This window comes from Chenopodium quinoa, unplaced genomic scaffold (genome assembly GCF_001683475.1).
Source record: "Chenopodium quinoa cultivar QQ74 unplaced genomic scaffold, ASM168347v1, whole genome shotgun sequence".
NCBI lineage: Eukaryota > Viridiplantae > Streptophyta > Magnoliopsida > Caryophyllales > Amaranthaceae > Chenopodium > Chenopodium quinoa.
Window position 1 is genome coordinate 8,309,254 of NW_018743331.1, and position 12,820 is coordinate 8,322,073.

General features: G+C 34.2%; 1 protein-coding gene across 2 annotated transcripts; it reads right to left on the reverse strand.

Annotated features, from left to right (window-relative positions):
* Positions 1 to 34: 34 nt before the first annotated feature.
* Positions 35 to 11,743, reverse strand: LOC110737886. Of its 2 annotated transcripts, none has more exons than XM_021918237.1 (13): positions 10,962 to 11,743; positions 9,206 to 9,379; positions 8,488 to 8,679; positions 8,321 to 8,410; positions 6,434 to 6,511; positions 5,827 to 5,991; positions 4,865 to 5,233; positions 3,850 to 4,127; positions 3,599 to 3,761; positions 2,587 to 2,930; positions 2,162 to 2,239; positions 1,981 to 2,064; positions 35 to 407 (listed from the first exon to the last, which is right to left on the reverse strand). In XM_021918237.1, the coding sequence occupies exons 1-12, from the start codon at positions 11,109 to 11,111 to the stop codon at positions 2,037 to 2,039; spliced, it is 2,109 nt and encodes a 702-aa protein (XP_021773929.1). In that variant the 5' UTR covers positions 11,112 to 11,743; the 3' UTR covers positions 35 to 407; positions 1,981 to 2,036. The 2 variants fall into 2 exon arrangements, with proteins under 2 accessions (XP_021773929.1, XP_021773928.1); XM_021918236.1 differs by having other exon boundaries at positions 36 to 407; positions 2,578 to 2,930; positions 10,962 to 11,742.
* Between the last annotated feature and the right edge of the window lie 1,077 nt (positions 11,744 to 12,820).

Below are 12,820 nucleotides of genomic sequence, written 5' to 3' on the forward strand. Positions count from 1 at the left end.
TCGAATGCCCAACTTGAGGATCGTAAGTCACAAGACAAATCAAATTACTGAAAAAAATAATGCATGAAAAGATGTCATGCTCTTTTTTTTGGTTTCGTACAACAATCTGAATGCCAGATAATATCCGAAAAATATTCTACTAACAAATTCACCAAGGCAATAACTAGATCACTTTGAGCTTGGAAAAGAAAAAAGAGCTATACAGTGAAATCACAGGTTCATCTGGGGCTCTAGCTTCGCAGATGTAAATTAATTTTATCATCTGCCCTTTGCTTTGTACCAATGTGAGAAAGCCTCTTTAAAGAAGTGCACTGAAACATCTACTCATAGAGCTTTCATAGTTTAAGCACACGAAATCTGGATGGGTAATGGAAGTCGTCCTATATTCCTGTACTAAGAACTCATATCTGCGACATAATTAACTGATGTTAGAAAACTAAAGCAATGAACTTGGACAGATTCAAAACAAACTAATTAGAAATTTGAAGCGCATCACAGTTTATCAAAATCCTCTAATCCGCTCAAGAAAACAAGACTACTCATGACCGTGTAGAAGGGGAAAAAACAACAAATATTATGAAATCCTTGTCTAAGGCCTTATCGCAAAGAATACAAATAAAAAAGGAATAATTTCCCAGTGAAAGGCAGGTTTTATGTAAGCAACAGTGCTGTACTTGATATATTTGACATTTTAGAAACATAGAAAGTTTGAAGATTTCATATACTGAATAAAGATGTATAATGGCAGATGTGAGATAAATGAGCATAGTCAACATACAAAGCTAGGTGAAGGGAAAAGTATAGGATTCTGCTCCTAAATCTGTCTATTCTCATGTTCCGATTTAAAAGAGCCAAGTCCATTGATCATCAGCACGGTTTCTTTCTTAGGCATGTAAAACCTGGATTTAGTCGTTGTTGCTGCATGCACTGACTACAGAGGTTGAACTGTGGCGAATGGCAGCAAGCCAAACCCCACCAACAAAGAGCCAATATTCATCAAATATTTCTGAAATAATTCTTTAGACAAAAAAATTCAAGCTGCAGAGCCTATTGACCTGAGATCCAGCCTATGTACAGGCCCCCCAACTGCCAGACCAAAATTCCATAGAAGAATGTGACCATTTCCATGCTTCCGCAAGCGTTAGGCCAATCATGTCATTGTTGATGAAAGGTTTTCTTGTATTTTTTGTTTTTGATTACTATGTTTTGTTTTATGAGGGGAGCAGAGGGGAGGGGAGAAGAGAGGAATCTTTCAAATAAAATTGCAATTGCTTTATTGACCTCAAAAGAAAGTCGAGACACTTAGCTTGAAGCATTACAGACATTGTATCATGGATTATATGATCATTTTTTAAGTACAGTAGATTTAGAATAATTACGCCTGAGGTGGGACATTTTAAAGAACATCAAGTAATGTGGTCTAATCATTCTAATGTATAGAACTCCCAATTATTTATTTAATTCTCTAAAGCTGATGTTTAACTTCAAAAACCTTCATCCCATTTATATAGTTGTTACATGAGAAACAATACATTGGTAGTGGATAGAAAGGGAATAAAGAGTATAAGGTATTGTTGGGATGCAGAGGGAGCAAGATACGAATAATACGATGGATAAGGGAGAGAAAAGGGAAAACCTAGTATTCAAATCATCGACTTTTAACTTAAAAGTTAGTGTGAAGTTAATTTGGAACATCTTGAAATGCCAAGTGTGAAGTTTATTATGGGATGCACTTATGCAGGGAGTGCCACACAAATAAAACCTCAAATTTCAATTTGCTGAATCACAATCAGCATTCAGCCATAGGGGTGTATGTTAATTTTTTTTTTCTACTAGAAATCATCAATAATTACACTTGAGAAACAATACTGCATGTATAAAGTTTTCCGATGCAAAATTTCAACATTCGTCTTTACAAAAACTCACAAGTGCACATGAGAAGTTTAATGCAGAAAGTAAAAGTAGGAACAAGAGGCTTACTCCAAACGAAATGCGTCTGTAAAGCTGGAAAATATTTACACAAGTATAGTGACAATTTAAACGGTCAAATCACTCCTCGTTATCCTGGATCACACATGCCCATACAGGTCATCATCATAATAGATAAACTTTAGCCTCAGAGAATATGATAGACATAAATGTCAGGTGATAGATCATATACCTTCCTACTCGAGAAAGCTCCGGTTCAGACAAAAGCAGCTCCTGAAGTGGCTTTTGATTTGTGTCAAAAATTTCAGAACTGTTGCATTAAAAAATTAAAAAACTGTAAAAATTGGAAGTCCAGGTCATCTTCAAATATATTAAAGAAAAGAGAGAGAGAGAGAGAAAGAAGATGATATCAATCCAAGAAGTCTTTTAAGTAGCAATATCCCTGACGGTTTTAGGACAAAGGTCATCTTCATATATATTACTCTTGACAATTATCTGTGGACTAGGGGAATATAGCATACTAATCGAACAGATTCAAAATGGCCATCTGTTCAACAAGTGGAGATAATCATGATCTTTTTGTTTTTTTTTTTTTTTTTTTGATCTATAGAGAAAAGAGGATGGCGAAGATAGATGATAGTAAATTACCAGAAATACCTGTAGTCCAAAGATAGCTGCCTATGGTGCAAAGAGAAATCTCTGCCAACATAGGATGCAACTAAACTACCTGCATCTGGATGAGGCCAACTTCTGGTTGTTGGAAATCTCAAGATGAATGTTCCAGGCTCTTGAAGTCCCTGCGGACTCTGAAGGGCATACTCCACTTCTTCCTTTGTAACAAATCCCTCAATCCACTTTGGTGAGATAGAAGCCCACAGTGAATTGATCCCGTGTCTTGATATTGTAAATGCCACTGGATACAACCAACGCCACAATTTATCAAAATCATCTTTGGTGAGATACTCATTGCCTCCCGAAATTCTCCTCAGAAAATTCAAGTCCTGCCATGCCAATTTATGCTAATTAGTGATCTATTGTTATGTGAACCAATTGTTGCTTAGATGGCTAGAAGCCAAAAAAAAAAAGAAAAAAGAAAAAATTATACAACAAAACACTCAAATCAAACTATAACTTATCTTTTAATAATTAATAATTTACAAACATACAGATGTTTCTGGAGAGACGGTCATTCTGCTTTTATTTAGGAAGGAGCAGACAATTAGCAGCTAAAAGTTTTAGTAATTTACACATTGTATTTAATCTGGAGCAGCATTTTGGTGACTAATGGCTTCTGGCTTCCTTTTTGATAAGATGTGAGCAGCTATTTAAGTGTATCTAGTTGGAGCAAGAAATTTAAGGAACATACTGTAGGAATTTCTGCTTAAGATCTATGTCTCCTCAGCAAGAAAAGAAGTTCATGTTGAGCACACAGCATTTAAAAAAAAAAGTTCATGCCGAAGAAGACATCATCCACAGGGTGTTCAGAATCTTCAGATATCTTTCTAATAATAGTAAAGATGCATGAGCAGATATTCTCTTGGTGAAATCTCGTATGCAAAAATATTGTATATTTATAAGTTTATCATATGGCCTTGTACATATTTGGAGGCTATAGCTAGGTGGAAAAACATGTAGCAAAGAGCTTAAAAATGTCAAAAATAGGAGTTACCTGTTGAGTGAGAGATCTAGTGCTGCAGCTAGCAATCCTCATGAACTGTTCTTCTATCTCAAAAACAACATTGTCCATTGAACTCGATGACCATTTTGTGAAATCAAATTCCAAGCTCTTTCTCCTTCCTCCAGCAGTTTTTTTTGCAATCATAATTTGGTGCCTAAGGGGAAATGGAGACAACTGTAAGTACCAATGGCTGATTACAAAGATAGCTTTTTCATTCATCAAACCTCTAATCTAATTATTACCTATGGTGATCACATCCAGAAAAGAATGAGACCTTTTCAGCCATTTCTGCCATTTCATGCTCAGAAGCATATAACGAGGACTCCTTAAGCATGACTGACCTTTCAGATAATCCTCCAAGGCAATATCTGAAAATTGTCAAATCTGAAGTGAGTTCTATGTTGCAAGTAAAGCTCTTTGACTCTGTATTTCTTGCGCCAGCACTATCTGAATCTGATGCAGAGCTATCTATTTCTCCATAGTTTTCTTGGATACTCTCCAAACTGGTCCCTACTACATTCTGCACATTGTATTGGAAATTAAGGAGTAAGATATAGATGTTACAATAGAAAAGTTGCATAATGCAGAGTTTAGCCTTCAATGATAGTAGGATTCAGATTTATTACTCCCTTCGTCCCTAGATAAAAGCCCCAATTTCTCCTGGGCATGGGGTTCAAGAGAGGAATTGTAGTGGGGAATGTAAATTAAAATTATATTAAAAAAAAAAGGTGGTGAGAATATTTTATTTTTTTTAGGGGAAGTGAGAAAAATTATAGCGCAATTAGATGGGTTTTGTTGATTATAAGAGAGTAAAGAAAGAAGTTAGTGGATGGCAGACCCCACACATATGAGAAATAGGGCTTTTATATAGAAACAAAAATTTTGCGAGAATCAGGGTTTTTATTAAGGATGAAAGGAGTTTCTTCAAAAAAAAAAAAAAAATTAAGGATGAAAGGAGTAACCATTAGTAGTATAAAGAACTCTAGCTTTGTGGTTACGTGTTGTATAACAAACACCAGTATGAATAACACATAATGGGCCTTAAAATGAGGCATTATAAATGAGATTATAGATACCATAAATAAGCATCTCAAGAGGAATTGTATGATTTGTATCTTATAAATTCAACAGTAATGTTAATGAAAGGGATGATCAAACTATCATGATTGTCCAGGAGACATTATTTTGCTGATAAATATGCTTCAAGATATTCTAAACTCAGAAGAACAATATATATTGCAAGGAAAATCCAAGGACCTTAGTTGCAGACATGTTGAATGAACTGCCTTCTTCATCAGATCTTTGCACAGTAGACTCAACCTTAGTGTGTGGCAATGGAGTATCTTGTCCTGATTTCTTTCTCTTTAATGGAGGATTGGGTATTGCTTCACATACAGGCTTCTGATGTAGCTCTGAATGCTCAATACCATTTTGAGGTAAGCTGGATCTATTAAATAGATGAAAGCCTGATGATAACTTTTTCCATTTGATAGTAGATACCTTGGTGTCGCACGACTTTAGGATGCTGCGGATTGGTGGAGTATATGCCTCGAAAAAAGGAAATTTTCCCAATTTCAGGAGATGAAACTTAACACAGAACAGTTTATTATCACATTCGGATGACAGCTGCAGAGAAGATTAGGACAGTCAATTGAACTACAGAAAAATCAAGATCGGAATTCAGTCCTAGAATTGATTATATAAAAAAAAAAAAATTAAAAATACTCAACATGAAACCAACAAAAGATGTTCCTTGTGGAATGTATAGATTGAAAATAATATATATATATATATATATATATATATATATATTACACACACACACACATTGTGCAATTACCACTGGATACATTCAATATCTTGCTTATATGGAGCACTAATTCACTGAGGAATGGCTTTGGCAGAAGAGTGTAGCAAGTCTATCCCAAGGAAAATGATAACCTCAAATATCAAAACTTCATTGTCTAATCTTTCTCAGATTTTTAGAATAACATAGATTAAGTGCAACAGTCTGAAAGATTATGCACAAAACTCAATTTTGTGTGATACTACCTTCTAAAGCACTTATTAGAACCTAACAAGAATATAGACATTAAGCCTAAAAAGAAAGCAACTCCCTTGTTATGAATCTACAAAAATCACTTTGGAAACGTCAAAAGTTCACTCTTAAATGCACAACATATTCAAATGGCAAGATAGTATATTTCAGAATATCATACTCGAGTTACGTTCAGTTGAAAAGATGCACGTCCCCGCAATAGTTTGCTGGGTTTATCATCAGATGGGAATTCAAGCCCATTGCAAGTTGTCAAAAGGGGAGCTTCACCACCTTTTGATTTCTCAATAGGGACCCGATTATCAGCATAGATAAGTGATGCAACAACCTGAAAATATTATAATATGTAAATGCCAAGTCAAGATATGCAAAATGGAGCTTTTCTAATTGTACATAGAAAAGGGGCTTATATAATCGTTCTAAAATTCAAGGGTTCCGTCAAAGAGGTGGAGAGTCTTTGTGTGAATCTTGGGAGAGGTACAAGGAACTTCAAAGACAATGCCCCCATCATGGTATTCCCAATTACCAAGTGCTTCATAGAAGAAAGAAAAAATCGGAGTCATATATTAAGTGGGCGTCCTATTTACATATACACATTTTTTGATGTAAATAGACTAGCAAAGATTTTCTTTTGTTTCTATGTAAGGTGTTAACTAAATACATTATATAAAAAATGCAGAGAGCCACGCACAAAATTTTCTTCTGTTTCTATGTAAGGTGTTAAACTGTTAACTAAATACATTATATCAAAAATGCAGAGAGCCACGCACCTCCAAATCCTTGTCCACAAGCTCACCAAAGGCATCTAATAGTACGACATCTGATGAAAACATTTTGCGACAAGAAGCCTGTCATAACACATGGTAGATATTAAAAGTTGGACAAAAGTTTGGAAACAAAATAAAAAGCAATGTGATCATTAAATCATTCAATTTAAGAGTCATCTCGTTTCCACTCTCTTTCTCCTTGTCCCTGTCCTCATACCACACTCTCTCTGACATAAGAACCTTAAATCAATGCCACCATGTACACGATTTGATATACAATAAGGTAAAGGAGCACAGAGCCGCAGAATGCTATCTCAGACCAATTAGGAGGCTGGGTCCTCCACGGACACATAATCATGTATATGTTTACATGTATGAGATGGTATAGACATACATGCATATAAACAAACATGCTGGGATATAAAGCGTCGCTTTTAGCGCTTAGTGCTTTGAAAAAATGCGAAGCAAAAGCACACGCTTCTTGGACCCCTCGGCGCTTTATTGCTGAGAGGCGTTTTTGCTGGCTCTTTGCATCGCGTAGCACTCAAGCGCGCCTAGGCACGCTTTGTAAAACTAAACAAACATGTGTGAATACATATGTATATTTACATACAAGTATAAGTACAACATGCATGAATGCGTGTGTGCATGCTGATAAATGATTAAATGAATGTCTATTATTTCTAGTCATCTTAAAAATAGACTACAAAATACTAATCCTTTGTATCAATTATAACGAACGTCTGTCCCCCCCCCCTCCACCCAAAAAAAAACACCTGGAAATGTCATTTAAATTCAGCAAACCTGCTTCTAGACTCGGTTATATGTTTATATCCAACATACGAAATCTGAGTAATATACTTCAATTAATGCATTACTGCATTAGTATGCAGATATAGCATATCCCAACTGATAGTTCCTACTATCCATATATTTCGGTGTTTCTAATACAAAGATTTATCAAAGGTAGTGTGGACAGAGGACGGAGGGACATCAGCAATATGGTGCTGGGCTTCCCTAACAAAATTGTGCCCCCAGCATAACCCAGGTCACGAACAAACTGTGACTTGGAGCATGTAAACTAGTTAGTAATACAAGAAGCCAAGCCACGAACAAGGTAACATTGTGTTATACTCTATAGGACTTTATGATGGTGAAATATAGAAGATCCAGAACAACAGACAGACAGTTTCATCGATTAAGGAGAAGATGACAAAGAACTGCATGCAAATAATCTCATCATGTCAAACCTCTTTTTACTAACTGCCAAGGTGTCAAGTGATGAAGCTATCCTGCACAAAAATGGGAAAGAAGCTTGCTTCTTTGGATTAAAAATATGGCTTTCATAGTAGATATTATCAATGAAAATTACTCAAGTAAGAGGAGAGGGAAAAAAGACCTTTCTTGGTTTACTGGAGCTATATACTCTTTTACTTATTTGTCTACTTACGCACACTAATATAGCAACATGATTCTTCTTTTTTTTTTGTAGATTTTTTTTTTTTTTTTTGTTATAAGTGTCCTCAATTTCATTCTTCATTTTACTATTTGAATTTGCAATTGCAAGTCCAAGTGTGTGCACTCTACACTTGCATACATTAATATGATCATGTTCTATCAAAAACAAACTCTTTTCATTACATAAGTAATTTGGTGCACACAAACATCACCACTTACAACCTAATGTAGGTTTTACAACATTGCAAAGAACATTATCTTTGTTTCGACGTGCAAGGAATAGGGGACTAACAAGTAATGAAAGAGCCCCATCTTACCACAACATCCCATTCCCCGTCAAAAGCAAAATTAAAAAATAACGCAGAGTCATAGAGAATAAACTCAAACGAGTACAATAACCAAAAGAGGAAATCAAAAAGGATGTTAGTCAACCTTGCCGCCAAATATTTTCCATATGCCGTCACCTTCCAATTCGACATCAGAAACAGATGAGCTATCAATACATAGACACAAAGGAGGATCCTGCAGCATGTGAACTTGATAAATAAGTTTTATGTAAGTCTTGGACTCATAATAAATGCAAATATAAAGATATAAACCTTAGCATGATGGTCCTCAATAGAATTTGTAGAAGGAAAAACAACTGCATTGTATACATAGCCATCAAGATCCTTAAATCCTTTGATCTTCATGAAACTCTGAAGATCAGCCTGCCTGGCCATTAATGAATCTAAAGGCCTTTCACCCACTACCTTTCCTCCAAGATAAATGCGTATAATGCTGCTATACACCTAAGGTTGGAGACAAAGAAAACAAGAATATTAGCTGGAAATCACATATCATTTGAAGTGGTCAGACACAAAGAAGACATAAAACAAATCCAAATCAATGTGTCTATTGTATATGAATGAGTGATAAAAGGAAGCCCGATCTATTAACCAAACCATCAAACTATGTACAGGAATCATACGACCAAACAAACTGCCAAATCACCAGAATATAGGCAAGGAATACTAAATCATTTCAAGAATTTAGATCTTCTAAAAGCTAGACATCACATTTATAAATCTCAAAAGAGAGAAATTTGCATCAAACAAAAAGTCGAAGCTACATCTAAGTAACTTCTCCCCTTGCCTACAACAATTGCCTGACATTATCAAAACATTTTACACAGAGGAGCTCAGGCAGCACATTATAGTCTAACAACAAGATCACGAGATAAGAAGAAATAGTATAGGCAACAGCATTAAACTGAAAAAAAGACTTGGAACCCAAATTAGCAGTTTACTAGTAGGTAATTTATGATTTGTCACACACCTGGCATCCAATATGTACCCATTGTCCTAGAGGAAGCTCCACGTTAGAAATAGCAACTTCAGTGGATGATGCAATTTCCCCTGACTCGGAAGACTCTTTTCGCAACAAAAGTGAAGGAGAGAGTATTAACCTTTTGTCTTCACTCAAAGATAGAAAAGATATTTCAGAGTGCAACTGCACATGAAAAGCAAATTGCTTCAGTCAGTGTTATTGTCTACCACAACTCCATTGAAGACAAGACATGAACAGAAGCACCGTGAAATCCTTAACATTGGAATAACCAGCACTGTGAAGTTCTACCTAGTCGTGGAGAAACCTTTTGTACTTAGAGAATGATATCCTTCTTTCTCAGGAAGAATGAACACATAAAACTAACTCTTGTTGTCTTCAGTTAAAAAATTGATTTTACTTGAAAAGAATCAGTTTTTACAGTCCAAATTAGTTTGGGTAAGTTAAAATAAGTAATTGCATAGAGAAAAAACACAGATGAATCAGTTGTATGAATCATAAATCAGTTTCAACTAGTAAGAATGAGCAGGTTCATACAGCAAAATCACTAAAAAATACTCAAAATAGATCACTAAAAACTTATGAACTACTTAATGAACTATCTCAACCGTCAAATTTTCAGTTCCAAACTATCCTCATTAGGGTCGTACAATAAAGTACCTCTTCTTATTGGTGTAGAAAATATTACAAAACATTAGTAATGGAACTCTCAAAACTATGCCGCATTTATAAATCCAAATTCTATTTATTATTCTCACATTATCTATCACTTAAAGTTCAACACATTATTGCTTGTCATTTTAATCTACCTATGCAAATATTACTTGTCCCTCTATATATTTGCATTGCTGTAATAGACACACGTTAAGGAATAAACGAATAATTTTTTTGTCCAAAGGAAATAAATCTGCAAAGAAGCCAAAAAGAGAAAATATAAAGAAAAAAATGACACAGAGGATCAGCAATTTTGATAGTGCAAAATGACATTAAGGTTATTACAAAGTAAAAAAAAGGGCATGCTCATGAACAAATGCAAAGCAATCAAAACAAGTACAGATTTGAATGTACAAATGCATGTATCACCAAAAAGTTTTACCACCTCCATGGCATATCTAAGCCAAGGTGTCAACCGTACATCCCGACGTTTGCAGACATAACCCTCCCAATGCGGGGAGGGGAATGTGATAAGGGTGTGAAATTCTATAAAGTAAGCCTATACAACATCATGATTTCCTCAATAAAGCAAGCAGCAAATAAACAAATTTCTCAAGATAACTAACAAAGACAGGATACAGTCAAAATAATTATAATGGACAACACAACAAGCCAAAAATCACAATCAAGGCAAAACAATGTTGTATTTACAATTCCTCTAGTGATTATAATCAACAATGTCGAGTTGTGTCCATCAATATTCATCATTATTATAATCCAAAACACAAACTACTACTTTGATAACAATTCCCAAAAAAAATGCACTAATGTAGCCGAGATCAACCCCGACTTTAACCAACTAAACTAATTTGCATTAATTTATTTAATCACAACAATAAAGTTAGAAATACCCACAAAATTAAACTATTAAAGAGTAAACTAAATTGTCCAATAACACCTAAAATGAGGATTATGCATATACATATAAAGATTAATCATAAAATCGTTCACCATTATTACAATCAAGAGCAAAATATAAATCAAAATGCCCCAAAAATAACAAGAATAAGCTACAAAAGTTGCATAATTTCACCTGGTAAAGAATTGTGGAAGGAAAAGGAGTAGAACTGAGAAGAAAAACCCAGAAACAGAGATTAAAACAAGTCTCATTTTCACCAATTTCAAAGCTTAGATCTTTCAACAACGAGTAACCCAGATTATCAACTGTTTCTTCAGAACCCATCGGTTTATTTTGATTTTATTTTTTCCCTCTTTGTTTCAGTCGATCAGAATTCAAAACCCCAAAAAACTTAAACTTTTGAGGGTTTTACAAATTTCAAAAGAATACCCACAAAAATTGAAACCCCAAAGTCCGGTGGAAGCAAGAAGCAAAAGTGTTGGTTTCTCTCTCTTTGGGAGGCAGCTTCATTCAGGGCTGTTAAAAACGGTTGTTGGTTTTTTTTTTTTTAATTTTGTTGGAAACTTGGCTTGGAGCCCCCCAGCTAACAAACTTTCATTCTGTTTTGAGTGTTGTTATAGTTCCCCGGTCCCCATTCCTCAATTATTTTCGTAATTATCGCAACACTTTTCTTTTAATTCTTTCATAATAATTGCAACACTTCTTTATTTGGTAACGACATACACCTATTTTATTATTTTTCTCTTTCATATCAACCCATTTAGGCCCCGTTTATTAATTTTACTAAACTAAACTTATTTTTACTGAATTGAAATTATTTTTACTTAATAATTTTTTTTTAAGGTGAAGTGAAGCTCGAACTCGTGGCCTCAAAGTCACAAAGTGATTTCCCCACTAACTCCACCAAGCTTGCTTGGTACTCAAATACTAACTTTGACCAATACTCAAATACTCCATTCCAAATTAGAGGACATGTTTTGACATTTGACATTATTCACAAACTTTACTTTTGACTAAATTTTGTGATTTATAAATAAGAAAAAAAAAACATAATTATGTGAGATTTTATTGAAATCCTCTTAATATGTATTTTCAAAATATCCACTTTTTTTTTTAATTTATTGATAATGAGAGATATATACAGTTGAATTCATGCATTGACAAACGTGATAAAAGAAACGTTCCAACTAATTGGAACGGAGTAAGTAGGTATTAATATAAAATTTCATAATGTCAATTTTTTTTTTAATTTTTTTTACTAATATTTAATCATATATATCTAAGGTCAAATTAGTGTATTGACATATGTGTCAAGTATTGACTGTATCAATTATTCAGGAACAGAGGGAGTGTATCCTTTGTTTCTTTATTTTCTTAGAAAAAATTGGTTGATTTTCTCTTAATAATCTCAACTTTGGATTATTGTAGAATAGTTGTAACTTTAGGGGTTCTTCTATTTATTACATTTTATATGTGTCATGTTTGATTGTGTCAATTATCTAAGGAACGGAGGGAGTAAATCCTTTGTTTCTTTATTTTCTTAGAAAAGATTGGTTGATTTTCTTTTAATAAACCTAACTTTGGATTATTATAAAATAATCCAACTTTAGGGGTTCTTATATTTATTACGAAAACCTCAATATTGACTCCATTTGAATAAGAGCTCATGTGCTTTTTAAAACCTTTTAGATTCAGGTCTAGAATGGACGACTTTTGTTGACCAAGTTAGTGTTTGATCACAAAATACAACTTTGAAAGCGCATCCATTTGATTGAACATGCTTTATTGACTTGGTTTGTTTTAACAGTTTTAGAGAAAAGAGTTGTAAAGTGGGCACTTCAGATTTAATCCAATGTACATGCAATGGTCAATGCTTGCAAGTAGAGATTATGTGGAGAAAGAGAGATACATGAGATGCTTAATTACTATTACATCATTTGCATTAATGAATTACAAAGCAATAGTAATAGATTTAAGAGTGCAACTATAGCAAATAGCAATATTAAAGCAATAATGACATAATAATGGAAGGT

What these genes read in the sequence shown, in the direction of transcription:
- LOC110737886 (XM_021918236.1), bottom strand. Translation starts at nt 11,111, where the DNA reads ATGGGTTCTGAAGAAACAGTTGATAATCTGGGTTACTCGTTGTTGAAA. An exon ending in CTTCCACAATTCTTTACCAG is followed by an intron (nt 9,380 to 10,961) that starts GTGAAATTATGC and finishes TTTCATGTGCAG; the next exon opens with TTGCACTCTGAAATATCTTT. An exon ending in TTCAACTGAACGTAACTCGA is followed by an intron (nt 5,234 to 5,826) that starts GTATGATATTCT and finishes TCTTCTCTGCAG; the next exon opens with CTGTCATCCGAATGTGATAA.